Here is a 15,253-nt window from a genome sequence, read left to right as displayed (position 1 = left end):
GATGCAATACATTGGAGGCTTCTGGGTCCTAAAAAAGCCAGACTTCAAAAATGACCCTATAAACTCAAAACTTCCAGAAGTAGATCATGTTTAAAATGGCACTGGCTTCCCCATTATGGAATTGGTAATTAGACTTCTGTCTACCCAAAAACTAGTTTCTACCACATAAACACAGAGACTGGTGCTATGGGGCTAAGACAAAGGAAATGGAGATTAGCTGACATGAAACTGAGCTTGTAGTGTGGCTGGCCAGAGATCCCGGGGTGCAGCTCCAACTTGAATTCCAGGGTTCAAGTAAGACTGAACAGTAACAGAATGAAAGAACCCTAGAATGTGGACCTTTGAAGTGGGGAAATTAAAAAGTGGAGGGCCAAAGCACACTTAGAATGCCCCAAAAGAAAAATGGATCTTCTAAAAATAAGACTTAAATTTCCTCTTTTGGGTAACCATGGGCTAACTAGAGATGCTCTAGGGTATTGCAAAGCCAGGATTGGCCATGTCCAATGTAAATGGTGCCGCATACCCAGATGTTTCCAAACATCTGTTGACTTGGCTGATATTATGGTTTTAATCAGAAAGCTTGGCAACCGCTTTGTGAGCCAAATGACCAATCCACTAGTGACACAAACAAAACTGAACACAAAAATGATACCATGAACCAGGAATGAGGACTCATGCCAGTCTGTTGTCAGTGTCCACATTTATACCTACATCAAGGATCATTAATAATGGAGGTAGGGGACTATGGAATTAAGAATAATTTAGTGGTTTAGTATCAAGCAAATCTGGAAACTCCAAGAAAATCTATTTGGGGGAAATCTTTGTGTACTTCACTTGTTTAGGCCCTTCCCATGAGTGTAGCGGGGATACAGAGGTTTTACTGAAATGAGCAGCTTACTCGGTTTATCACCAACACCAACATCCCTACTGCATAAATACAGTAAGTAAAAATGCTTTTAAAACTTGGGTTCTCACTTTGGCCAGCTATAAGGAAGGAAAATGGGAAAATGGAAGAGAAAGGGGCCAAAGTAGGAGTAGGGAGTAAAAACAAACATAAAGGTGGGGACAGAGGCAAGCTGCAAAGAGGGAAAATTCAAGGAGGCGGAACAGGAAAGAGGGAGAGAATGAGACAGCAACAACGTGACAGGTTATGGAGAGAGACAGAGCCACGCATCTAGGTCATCAACAGAACAGCAGAGAATAGGAATGGAAAGAAGAGAAACCCCAAATAGAAAGATAATAAGTCAAAATGAACACATACATACAGATTTCCTAGGACACTCCTTGTTAATCTCAAGATTGCTAATGGCTTCCGTGCAGGTTACACTTGGACAGCCATGCTACTGTGGACGAATCACATCTTGAGTGGGAGCTAAGTACCAAAGCCCATGAACTTGGTAGAAAGTCAGGCATGACAAAGATCACCACTGAAAAGCCTGTAAGGTTCCCCTAACTGCATTCTGGTGCTGATTTAGCAAGGCTCGAATCAGTTTCTCCACCAACTTTGGGCGAGAACAGAAACTCTTCAGGGCAGCACAGAGGTGGCAGTTAGCTTGAGCTGTGAACTGCAACGACCCAACAGAATGAAAAATGTGTTTCAATGTCAGACAGTTGCTTGTCCCTTGGGGACTTACCCGTGAGCAGGCAGAGCGGCAGGGCCACATCCCCAGTCACATGCTCGCTTAGGGAAGCGGCACGCGGAAATGCCTGAAGTTGTGAAGATTTTATTCTTCTCGTTAAGCCAACCTGCAATGAGGTTCTTCTCTTTGTAGGTTAAGTCTGTGGATTCTTACGTAGTACTACTCTATTAATAAAGTTTCAAGGATCAGGAAAAATAAAGTGAATGCAAGCCTCCTAAGCCTAGTCTATATTTTATGGGCTCAGCAACATGCTAGGGTATGTTCCTGACCTACTTACCTACCCCTAGTTTATTCACCATCAATCTACTGTTATTAATTTTATAACTACTTCTTGAATCCAATTATGCCAGACAGTATACATGCAGACAAATAGGAAAGAATACAGGCAAAGAAAAAAAACACAGTAAACAAATATAAAGTGGGAAAATGGAAGTACATGTATGATGACCACTGCATTTATGACTTGTCCTTGGTGTGAGATTCAAGAAATAGTAAAAAATAAAAAGCCCTCATAATAGTTAGAATTCATAGGAGACCATGCTTATTAACATATATCAGAAGCACCATCGAAGTCTTAGATTCTGATCATTCAGCTAAAAGCTAATGCTGGGAACAACAGCAAGATTATCTTGGAATGTTCGTGGTGAATGCATCATCTTTCATTCTACAAAAAATGAAAGAAAGGGAAATAACTTTAAATGAAATCAAATGACAGGCACAATAGACAGTTCTGGCTCCTCAGGAAGAAACAGCGGTATCTGTCTTGTAAAGATATTTTAGAAAACTTGCGAGAAGTGGGCTACATACAACCAACTTACTCTATCGATTGTGCTGTAAGACAGATACGAACACTAAAACTATTTTATGGGAAAATTACTGTCTGTCTTTAATAGGCTGATTTAAATGTTAACTTTCTATATTTGTATTTTAATATCCAAAGACAGTCTATTTTACAGGTAAGTGACCTGTAAATTTCCATCAGAAAAAGTAAATACTCTCTCCTGAATTTATTTTCTTACAGTAAAAGCAAAGACTTGGAAAAGAAAGATTCATGTTGGTTAAACATTAATGATTAAAGAAAAAAGTTTTTTCTTCTTCTAGGTATGCATGATAGGTATAAAATAAACTACTGCAACAAAGAAAGACCGTGTGGCTTACGATGTGTTTTTTTTATTAACTAAACTTTTAATATTTATAATTACAGGTTCATATGCAGTCATAAGAAATAACACAGTTGCCCTGTGTCCCTTTATCTAGTTCCTCAAATGGTAACATCTTGCAAAACTACAGAACAATGATATACTTTTTCTTTTAAATTGATATTACCTAGGTTGCCTACCAATACTATTCACTGTGGATATTATCAGTCTCCACCTTTAATTTAGAAACATGGCACCCCACAGCACACAAGTATGTTGTTCAAGTGAACTGATATGAACAATGCATAACTGACAAAGCAATCAGATCTTCATTTCTCCAACATTCTGGAAATTTTTTAAGTCATTTGGCATTTAAGAATATGTTTCTTGGTTTGTGCTAAAAAAAAAAATACAAGGTGATTTCTGCATCCAAATTGCTAAACCAACATTCATTAAAAATAAGAGAACAGAAAAACAATTCCATGTTCTTATTTAAAATTGCATGTCACTTTTTAAAAACCACTCCTATAGAATTACCTTCGATTATGTATGAGATCTTGGCTTATCTAGTATGATGTCATGAATTTTATAGTAGCAAGTACAGTTTGAGAAGTGATGAAGATTTATTTCTGTTTCTCAGAAAGCCATAGTGCTTCTGAAATTTCTGAGACAAACGTGCCCACATTGGGCCGGCTCTAAAATCAAAGCACAGGCACGTGCAGATATGCAACAGGTTGTGGATCACTTGAGGAAGTCAGCAGAGTGACAGAGATTGATAATCAGCTTCTCGAAGACCAAGGTCATGAATCAACTTGCACTGAGTGAACCCTACACTCATCTACAACCTGTCATTGGAGGCACTAAGCTGAAAGCTGTCACTGAAAGGTGTTATCTTTGCAGAAGGCTGTCAAGCGTTGCAAGTCAAGTAGAAAATCGTATCAGAGAGGTGAGCAGATGTCTTTGGCAGGCTTCCAGAATGTGGCACTGAGGTGGCACTCAACGCCATGATATGATTACACCCAGCGTGGCAAAGCTCCCACCTACCACATTCAGATCTTCTGAGGAGTAATATTCTCATTACAGTTCTCCAAAGGTCACTAGCCGGCAGAGAAACTTAAATTGCAACAATAAACACAATCTAAACTGGGGGAGGAAAAAAGTGGGGATAAACAGATGCATACAAATATCAGTACTGGGACGCACCATTGTCCCAGAGCAGCTACTCAAATGGGTGACTCAGGTACAGGAGAGGGTAGCTTGTTACAAGGCAAGAAGAAAAGTTCACAGCGACATTATGAAAAAGAGCCCAAAGCCAGGAATGCCCGTGCTGACTGAGTGGGAAGAGATTCTATGAACACGTCAGGCCAGCCTCAAGTACCTGGCCATGAGTTACCTCAGACAAATGCTGGTTTAAAGAAAATGGATCCTCCCTAAAAGTTGCATGTGTACCCAGTTAGGGTTAAAAGATAACTTTGTGATCCACACCCAAATGGCACCAAAGGACTGATAAAGTTATTTTAGCCCAGCGCAAGGGCTTTGGGAAGCCAAGGCTCCCAAAAGGGAATATTAAGAGTGGTTTGTAGTGATATCCTTGGTCACAAAGGGGTCACTGAATTGAGTGAGGAGCTGGGGACGGGGGGATTATTTTAATGGGTTAGGATTATAAGACTTAAAAGTAAGACATGGAAAGTATCTTTAATACCAACAGACTCCCAAGGAGCACCAGGCAGAGATGTAATAGGACACCCCAGTGTTTATTTTCAGATCAGCCAGCGTGGCACAGCAAGGCCTTCTCAACTCTACGGACCATCTATAACTGATAGGTGTGCAAAAGTGATTAAGAGGGAGGCAGCTCTTTGTATTAGTTATTGTAGAAATACTATGTTTCATATTCATAAATCTCAAATGACAAGTGAGGGGTGAAAGGAAGCAGGAAGATTGAATGGTTGGTCTGATAATACAAAGGGATGAGACAGTGTTCATCTGTGCTCTAATATAACAGGAAATAACAATACAGCAAAATCTCAAGGAAAATTAGAATTTTACTTCTATTTGGGCATTTGGCACAGAGCTGTCCAACAGCACTTTCTGCAATGATGGAATGTTCTCTCTCTGTGCTGCTTTCAACATGGTAGCTGCTAGTGCAATGTGGCTACTGAGTACGTGAAATGTGGTTAGTATAACACTCCCCAAAGTGAGCTACAGAGTCAATGCAATTCCTATTAAAATTTCCAATTGGCATTTTTTCACAAAAATAGTAAAAACAATCCTAAAATATCTATGGAACCACAAAAGAACCCAAATAGCCAAAGCAATCCTGAGAAAGAACAAGAAAGCTGGAGGTGTCATACTTCCCGATTTGAAACAATACCACACAGCTGTAGTAATCAAAATAGTGTGATACTAGCCTAAAAACAGATACATAGACCAACAGATACAGAATCCACAGCCAAGAAATAAACCCACGCATAAAAGATTAACTAATATTTGACAAGGGAGCTAAGAATACTCAGTGGGAAAAGATAGCCTCTTCAATAAATGGTATGGAGAAAATTGGGTACTTACATGCAAAAGAATGAAGTTGGAACTCAACTCTACATCGTTCACAGACATTAAATTGAAATGAATTAAAGACTTAAATATAAGACCTAAAACTAAAATTCCTAGAAGAAAACATAGGGAAAAAGCACCTGGACATTGGTTTTGGCAATGATTTTTTTGCATATAACAGGCAACAAAAGCAAACACAAACAAGTGGGACCACCTCAAACCAAAAGGCTGCTTTCTGCACAGCAAAAGAAACAATCAACAAACAGGTAACTCACTGCGTGAGATAAACATTTGCAAACCATATGTCTGATAAGGGTTTACTATCTAAAAAATATAAAGAACTCATACAACTCAGGATCAAAAAAATCAAATAATGTAATTAAAAACTGGGCCAAGGATAACAGACATTGTTCCAAAGAAGACATACAAATAGCCAACATGTATGTGGAAGGTGCTCAACATTATTAAGCAGGGAACTGCAAATCAAAACTGAAAAGTATCACCCCACACCTGTTAGAAAGACTATTATCAAAAAGAGAAGAGAGAAAATAAGTATTGGCAAGGATGTGGAAAAAAGGGAAGCTTTGTGCACTGTTGGTGGAAATGTAAACTGGTGCAGGCACCATGGAAAAAGAGTACAGAGATCCCTAAAAAAAAATAAAAACAGAACTACTGTATGAACCAGCAATCTCACTTCTGGGCATATACCCAAAGGAAATGAAATCATTGTCTTGAAGAAATACCTGTACCCCCATGTTCACTGCAGCATTATTCACAATAGCCAGGACTGGAAACAACTTAAGTGTCCATCAGTGGATGAATTGATAAAGAAAATATTATGTACACAGACACATATGCATACACTGGAATACTATTCAGACATAACAAAGAAGGAAATCTTGCCTTTTGTGACAACATAAATGGACCTTGAGGGCATTTTGCTACATGAAACAACTCAGAGAGAGAAAAATACTGTGTTTTCATTTATGTGTAGAATTTTAAAAAGCTGAACTTACAGAAATGGAGAGTAGAATGGTGGTTACCAGGGGTTGGCAGAGGGGTAGGGGAGAGATGCTGGTCAAAGGTACAAACTTTCAGTTCTAAGAGGAACAAGTTTTGGGGATCTAATGTACAGCACGGTGACTACAGTCAACAATTTTGTATTGCATACTTCAAAGTTGCTGGAAAATGTCTTAAATATTTTCACTAAAAAAAAAAAAGAAAAACATGACTATGTGAGGCGATAGATGTATAAAATAGCCTAATTGTGGTGATCATTTTGCAAATATATACATGTATCAAATCGTCACATTATACACCTTAAACTTATACAATGTTGTAAGTCAATCTTATCTCAAACAAAGCTGGAAAAGTAAGTAAACAGAAGTCAAGTGTGCTCCCCATCTGAAACCCCACAAATACCTGAACGTATGTCTTTTCTGCTTTCAATAGATAACCCAAGAAAGTTGGGGAAAGAAAACAACAAAGAAGATATGAGGCTATTACAACAGAGGGAGTGAATATTAATCTTACCTAATTTTAATTAATTAACATTTAAATTTAAATAGCCACATGTAGCTAATGACCACTATAATGACAGAACAGGTCTCTGAAAATCCAATCTATACACTTTACATATATTGACTCATTTAATCCTTACAATCCTGTCAAGCTGTTACTATTATCCACACTTATTATATTTTTAAAATCTGAGGCACAGAGTGGTTAAGCAATTGGCCAAATAACACAGCTAGTAAAGCAAGCATCGGGTTCTCAAACCAAGCTCCAATTCCAAACCTCTCACTCAGCCATGCATCCCCTATAAGCAATGTGCACTACTTAAAGAGCAAGTCATGTAAAGGAAATAACAGAGACAGCCAAAAAAATATTTCACATGATTTGTAGACAAGTAAAGAAGACAGTCTACCTGTTTTCCCTGTGTTTTTCATCCAGGTTTTGTTAGAAGACTCATTGTCAAAGCCGTCAAGTTGCAGCTCCTGGTACTCTTCACCAACACGTGCATGCTGGTCTGAAATGTCTATAGGAGACTGGTGATGGCCCTTGCAGCTGACACTAGACGTGACCCAGTGCTCAGGACCATAGGCACCTGTTAAAAGAAAGCAGTCCTTAAATCCTAGTGGCTCAAGGGTCAGGGACGGAATGAATGAGATGTAGGAAGCCAAGTACAGCATCTCCCAAGGTCTATTTTCCTACATGGCCCCACTCTGAAGATGCCAGCGCACTGGGAACCATGGGTCCAAGGCATGTGCGTGATAGGGGAACAAGATTAAGGAAAGGTATGATTCTTAAGATAGTTTTGCTTTTTCATTTGTAATCATTTGCTAACTTCATCTGTAATCAGAACAAGGAAGTTGAGCAGAAGGGCTGTCAGAGGTGTTCGTATTTAAAAAATTTTTTAAATAAGTTTCCTAAAATAAGCAAAGCATTTATTCACAAGAAAACACCTTAATCAATTTAGCATGTTTTGCTATGGCAAAGAGTGTACTAAACACAACTTTCTTCTTAGCTCCTAGGAGTTTCTGAACTGGTAAGGAAAAAAAGGTAAAAAAATTAAAAGCAACACAACACTGGAAGCATCATTACAAAGTATCTAGGAAACGAAGCAGGGCTGTTCCTTGGCTAATTATGAAAGAGTTTTCAACTTGGCCACAGTTTAGACACTTGTATATTAAAGCACTCACCACTCCTTCTCAGTCCTTTTCTGTCATAGGAGATGGGGGTATAAAAAAGTTACCTTCAGACTGGACTCAGTACTCAGAAATAAAGGATGACAACATAACTGTAATGCCTAATCCTAATGGGTACCAATCAGACAAAGGTAAGGAAAACACACTTGCATCTGTTTCTCTACCCTACTTGGAAATGGAAGTACGTTGGGGGTGATGTCTGTTAAGGCACGAACAAGCTCTGAGATTTTCTGTACCCTACCTTTAATGTTTTTGACATGACAAAGCAGGAGCAGACTGTTGGAAAAAAAAATCCTTTTCTAGAAAGACTAAGACGAGTCTCTTTTTGAAAATTAGATACAGACTAAGTCTAAGCTTTATAATTTTTAGAAGACAAAACTTAGGCTTCCCAATCAATGAAGTGTAGTATGTGTATATACACACACACACACGAATGTACTTGTGCTCCCAAGCTTTTTTTAGCTTTAGGTTTCTTTACATATAACACATAACAGAGGATGACTGGCTAAGGTACTTTTGAGATCAACCCACCCATCAACCAGTATCGCTGTGCCTCACTCTGTACCTAGCCTTGTATGTTGGAGGACACAAGGACACCCTAAGGTGAGTCTCCGACTACTGAAAAAAAGCCCACACACCTGTGCCCAGCCCACCACAATGCACTCATTTGCCATGGATGTCCCCATCCCGCTGAGGTCTGACACAGCTCACAGCTGATATAAACAACAGTACCATGAAAAAAAGGACCACCACAGAAAAGCTTCTCAGTCAGAGTAATGGAAGTTTCACGGCTAAAACAGGAATCGATTCATATTCTTGCTATCTGGCAAATAGCATGACCTTGCTCTATGCCTGGGCCATTTTCCCTAATCCTCATCCCAAATAGTAAGAAAAGAGACTATCATAAAGAGCATCTTCACTGATTAGTCAAGGTTTAGCAACCTCACGGCACTTCCCAAAATCATTTACAAGTGCCACACTACTTTCTAGAAGAAGTCGTCACCACCATTTTCTTTACTGTAGGACTCCAACTAAAGTAGGAAATGTCAAGGACTTTTTATTCATACTGTTTCACCTCTTGGTCTAATCTAAAATACAGATTGATCATAAAGGAAATTAGTGTGCATTTGCATATATTCTAGCCAAACTTTTTCATCTTGCATCAGTAAGTTTTAAGAAAAGAGGGGAAAAAAAGGGACATGAGGAGTGGCCCCATGTTTACTGTTCAAATTTTCTCCCAGATGCCAAAAGAATCTCTTGAGAAACTGAGTAAAGTGATTGTTGATACATTTGATGGCTGACCAAAATGTAAATTCTGGTTAGCTACAATTGGGCCTATATGTTTGAATTATGGAAACTAAGGTTTCAATATTGTGTGTGTGTGTGTATAATGCCCTTTAGAAACTCACTGGTACTATAAAATTACACTCAAAGGGGAAAAAATGCAAGTCAAAACAAATTCAAATATATACGACTTTAAAGAATTAAGAACATAAGCCATCATTTGTAAAAACACACCACACACCTGATAAATTATCCTAATAAAAAACTATTCTGCAACCGCTGAAAAGTACTTGCCGTATGTGCCACACATATTACTTCCCATAACCTTCCAGACATGGGTGGAATATAACTTAGCACTCTATAAAAATATAACCAGGGTTTGTACTAGTGGGATTCATTCATTCACTGGTAGCAATCTGAAGATTTAAGCCAACTACATGCTTGCTTTCACACTTCCACCCAATGTACATTCAAGTGCAATTTTAATTGAAACTGATCTTCCACTTCAGATTTTAAATTAATTCTTTAGAGTACTTTATGCTCCAAACACCCTTACTTTGCAAAAATCCCTATGTCATTAGCGGAGGAAACAGAACACTTTTCCAAGCTTGCAGGTATTGATTACCTATTCTCACAGTGAAGCACCACTGCCATTCCACACTGTATAAATCTCTTCAGTGTTAAGACACTTTATAAAGAGCCTAGAATTTTATCATTAATCATTTGCAGCTGCCCAAGTCTTTAGTATTGGATGCTTTGTTTTTCAGAACTTTGAGTAAATGCTTTTAAGTAAAAAACATGACATTAAATAAAGATTATGGTTAACTTAAACCTCATTTTTGGAGCAAAAACCATCTGCAAGAAGCCTTCCTCTCACAGGTGTGACATTACCCACCTGAAATAGTAAGGAAAAGTCATTTGCACTTTGGTTTCCTCTTACTGATTCCTTCTGAGAATGAGCAGGATGTTTGCATTTTGGCAGCCAGACATTTCTTCAACAGCTCACCAGCTCTGACACGGCCACATAGGATATATGGCGACCTTCTCTAAAGGGTGGTGGGGTGGGGCCACTGGGATGGAAACCACAGGGCAGTGTGGCTGCCACAGGTAATTTCCCATTCACCTGTTGAGAGTCTTAGAGGAATGAGATCTTGATGGAGACGTGCTGCCAACATATTAGTGGCCAGGGACCCCAACAGTGTTCCTCAGTCAACCTATGGTCAAAAGTATTTCCTTTTTAATGAATTCAATGAATGCACCTGACATTCCTGGCTAAAGGTTTGATCTCAGTATAAAACCCCCTTTTCGGGATGGCTTCTATGAGGGAATATGTAAGAATTCTGTACTATCGTGGCAACAGGTTATTTTCCTTCAGTCATCTTATGAATGTAATTTATTGTTTATTCCTTAATGTCTGTCTTCCTCACTAGCTCATTACTCTATGAGAACAGGTTCCTTCTCCATCTTACTCAACTGTAACCCAGTGACCAGCACAGGGCCCCACCTATGGTGAGTCCTAATATAGATATATTTTTTGGCACAAATTAATGAATTGGAAGACAAGATTAAAGAGTTGCATAGTTTGGACTTGTGATGACCCTACAGTAGAGTCTCTGTGCATTATTATGGCTTTAATTTTATACTTCTGTCAGCTGACTTCTTACTAAAGTCTTCCTTACTCCTTGGTCTCAAAAGTCAGGATGCCAACTCCAGAAGCAAATATTCTTTCCTTTCTTCATTGATATATTAAATTGGTTAGAACAGATAAGGTAAAATAAGCTGCAAATATGTGATGTACAAATGGAATCTCATGTGCAAATTTAAGACCACCAAGGGCAATTATGTTTTTTTTTTTAAAAAAAGGACTGTAATAGAACTTTGCTTTCAATAACTTTTGTGAAGTACAATTATTTTTAAGGTGGTCTTAGTTTTTCTTCACGTTAACAGAGTTATCTAATCAAAGAAGGTCAGTCAAGGAAGGAAATCAGTCTTGGTAATCATCACTGTAGTCACTGAAATACTGATTCAATACTTGCTCAGTACCAGGCATGGTGGTGGGCAACAGGTGCTAAGGGGCAGAGCTGCCCTGATTCCCTTGGTGCTCCCCTGGGCAGTGTAAGGAGCCTGAGCTCAGTCTTGTCACCTGTACAGTGGGGAAAATTAGTTGTGACCATGTCAAAGAGCAGTTGTAAGAATTATATGAGATAACCCATGGCACTCAGAACAGTGTCAACAATAAAAACGCATTAAGTGGTGGCTGCTGTGATTATTGCCACTTTGTTACTGTGTTATAAAGATGTGCAGAGTGCAAGACAAATGCTGGGCATAGAAGCCACAGGGCATAAATCTGCAAAAAGTAAAAAGCTACCCTTTTCAAACAATATGGCTTCTCTCTCACTTACCAACTTTACATTTCCCTGTATGGCCCCGGAAGATGACTGGTTAGCCAGAGACGGGTAAGATTCCTCAAGGGAGGAACAACCTAAGACAGGCACAGTCGCAGGGGGGCCATCAGGTGAGAAATTGGGGATCAACAGAGGGGAGGCTTAGAACCTCACCCCCCTGTTTTGAGAGAAATCTTCTGCATCCGTGGATGTTTTGTTGCCCTTGTCTAGCTTGGATTAATACTTAGTCTATAGGCACAGACCTGATCATCTACATTTGCCCTCTTACAGCACTAAATTGTTTTCTACCTTTATCTTGCATCTACCTACCACTTCAGCATTTTATTAAAAATAATAATAATAATAATAACAATAATAAGGGAGAAATGTGGCATTCACATATAAATCAAGTATAAAAATCAAACGAATATTCATGTTTAACCTGATTGTTTATAGTTCATAATGGGTAATCAAAACCGAAAGTTTCTGTGATGACTGCCCTTGCACTGTTCACCATGTAGGAACTTATTCACTATGTAAGAATTTGTTCACCATGTAAGAACTTGTTCGTTATGCTTCAGAAGATTGGAGACTGTTGAGAATTAGGCTTGGGGTTGATTAATGATTGTGCATTGAGTCCCCTATACAGAATTTTATTGTTGTTAACAACCATTTGATCAATAAATATGAGAGATGCCCTCTCAAAAAAAAAAGGATGTGCAGAATGCCCTCAAGACCCAGGGTACATAATGGAGGAAACAAACATGAAGTCTAACCATGGGCTAAGGTAGGCAGATGCAGGCACTTTGTGGCATACAAAAAGAGAGGGGTCCTCACCTCCCAGAGGATGGTACTTAGGAGGTGACATTTGAGGGGAGTCACTTTCTGAAGTACAGAGAGGTTGACTAGGCCCTGGGGCTTCCCATCTGGGCAGAAGACAAGAGTCAAAATTACTGTTGACCCCTCCGGGTGATGGAACTTAATCCCAGGCTGGATGGATTTAGTGACTAGCTTCCAAGGAGGAGTAGGGAAAGAGAAAAATAGTCACTGCCCAGTGGAGAAGCTGGGTAGATAGATACCACCTTGATTGGTGGTGAGGGCAACCATCTCCAGTGATCACGTGGATTATGATGCATGTCCTGACAGTGTGTTATGAGAAGGACGCACCACCTTCATGAGGTTCTTTCTAAAATCCACAACCCCAGTCTAATCATGAGGAGAACATTAAACAAACCCAAACTGAGAAGCATTCTACAGGAATACTTAGCCAATATTCCTTAAGAATGTCAAGTTTATGAAAAACCAGACTAAAAAGCTGTCACAGACCAAAGAAGATTGCGAGGGACAAAAAATTCAATGTGGTGTTCTCGACTGAACTGGTGGAACCAAGCATGGGAATTAGTGGGAAAACTTACGAGATCTGAATAAAGTTTGGACTCAGGTAATAACAGTGACACGCCATTCTTTGATTCCTCACTAATCCTTGTCTATAGAGTCATTCTTTTGTGGGTATCCTGACAACAAATGAAGAAATATTTATGAACCTGTGCAGAAGCAGAATAAAATCTAAGTTCTGTTAAATGGGTTACATTTGAATATCCTTATTTTCCTGGATTTACTATTACATATTTGGGGACAGGTCTATGGCCCACCAGATCCAGAACTTGGGCACTGATAACAGCCAATGCTGTAACGGTTGTCACATGCTCCTTGCATTAAAGGAATTTTGCACAGAGCCAAAGCCAAAGGAAAAGAGAGGCGGGCTTGAAGAAAACACAGCGAGTTTGTGGATGGCATTTAATTGTTTAAGGTTACATAAAAATTGTATGGAGTTGGAGAAATTCATCTTTAAAAACTACTGTTAAGAAACAACATTATTAGCTTAATTTAGGGCTCATCTGTCCATTAACAGAACCCACTTCTACCTTCTTGGAGTGCCATTAACAAGTCACTGTATTTTTCTCTTTCAAGATGCTACAATTCAGTAGACCAGCAACAGGGAGACGTATTTCTACAGTAGGGTAAATAAATCACACAATTGGAGATTAATTCCAACTGGTCTATTTAATGCAGACACAATTACCCATGTGAAAATAATGGCAAATACTGTAAATCCGGGCTCAAGTTTGAGATCCCTTGGTGTTCACTGTTTCCTTAAGGCAGATTTAACCCAAGAAACCTGGTGGACATGCATAAATTTTGAACCAAAACTATGTAATTATGTTCAAAGAAAAATAAAGAGAAATCTGAGCAAAACATCTCAATTTTGCCCCCCACCTCCAGCAATACTACTTGAAAAGTCCAATATGAACAAACCGTAAGTGGTTAGCAGCAAGATTTTTCTACAATTTATGTAAACCATCTCACTTCAATATAGTTCACTATTAATATCTGACCTGGAAAAAAATAGTGCTATTTTTCAAGCATATAAATCATACTTCTGTCTTAACAGCAAGGAATTGCATACACCTTGAATTTATCTTGCTATAATAGATCCAAGTAATAGTTTCTATTCACTAATGAAAAGCCATTAAAAATAATGAATTCTGTCTAAATCTAATTAAAAATAAAACTAATACACATGTTATGTGCTGTTTCTAGTCAAATATGCTTATTGATGCCTCCCTCAAGGAACTTACATTAACAGTATTACCTCAATCCAGGGTTATTACCCTGCATCTTGTTGTCTACTTTTAACCAACAGCAACAATCCAAAAACATGTGTATTTGCTTTTTTACCTAGTATTATAATTAATGCTTTTTCTCCCCTATCTAAAACACATCTTTAAACTGTTCCATCTTTTCATTAAAACGGTTTGTGAGATTTAGCTTACAATTCTTTTGCGTTCTCCACTACTGGTAGCTTAATTACTTGTAGTACATTTAGTGTTGTATATATGACAAAAGGAAGAAGTGTGAAAAAGCATTCATATTGCTGATTTCCTGTTTTCATTTTATTTTATAATTACGAAGTTGTTCAACATTGCTGAATGGAATACTCTAACTTTTAAGCCAGTTAAGAAAATGTACATTTACCTTTCAGAAAATAAAATAGTCTGGCAATTTTTTCTGTTTCTAAATTTCAGGTATAAAAACCTTATTCCTCCATTTCACATCAACAGTGTGTTTAAAGGTAACTATCAATAACTAACTATAATACCAGAAATACTATCAGACAATAACACCAGAAATGGGAACTACTTTAGTCATTTTTTAATACCAACTATTATGTGTTTAATTTCTCAGAGTCTTTATTTTAGGACTGGATGTTAAAACTAACTTCAGGCAAAATACGAGACAGCACAGATCTCTAAGTTAGGGCCCCAGATTCTACCCTTATGCCAAAAGGTCTCTCTGCAGACCATTTTACTGTTCTGAAGAATGCGGGTATTATGCATTGAAGATGCCAGTACTGACTAGCTGGAAGTTTTGAACCACAGAACTCCAGGCTACATAGAGACTCAAGGGACTGACTGATGATTAGTGATGTCTGCATGGGTGTGGGAGACTACAGTAGTAAAGCATGCACTAGGAGCATACCTGCAATT

General features: G+C 38.5%; 1 protein-coding gene across 3 annotated transcripts in view; it reads right to left on the bottom strand.

The window, feature by feature from the left end:
• Positions 1–15,253, bottom strand: part of PTPRG (protein tyrosine phosphatase receptor type G) — a 624,649-nt gene that overhangs the window by 260,214 nt on the left and 349,182 nt on the right. For all 3 annotated transcript variants that reach the window (XM_037019107.2, XM_037019108.2, XM_037019109.2), the window contains exon 3: positions 7,257–7,436. In XM_037019107.2, the coding sequence (XP_036875002.2) occupies positions 7,257–7,436 (180 nt within the window). The remainder of the gene's footprint in view (positions 1–7,256; positions 7,437–15,253) is intronic.

This window comes from Manis javanica, chromosome 3 (assembly GCF_040802235.1).
Source record: "Manis javanica isolate MJ-LG chromosome 3, MJ_LKY, whole genome shotgun sequence".
Classification (NCBI taxonomy): Eukaryota; Metazoa; Chordata; class Mammalia; order Pholidota; family Manidae; genus Manis; species Manis javanica.
This window is presented reverse-complemented; position numbering and strand designations above follow the sequence as displayed.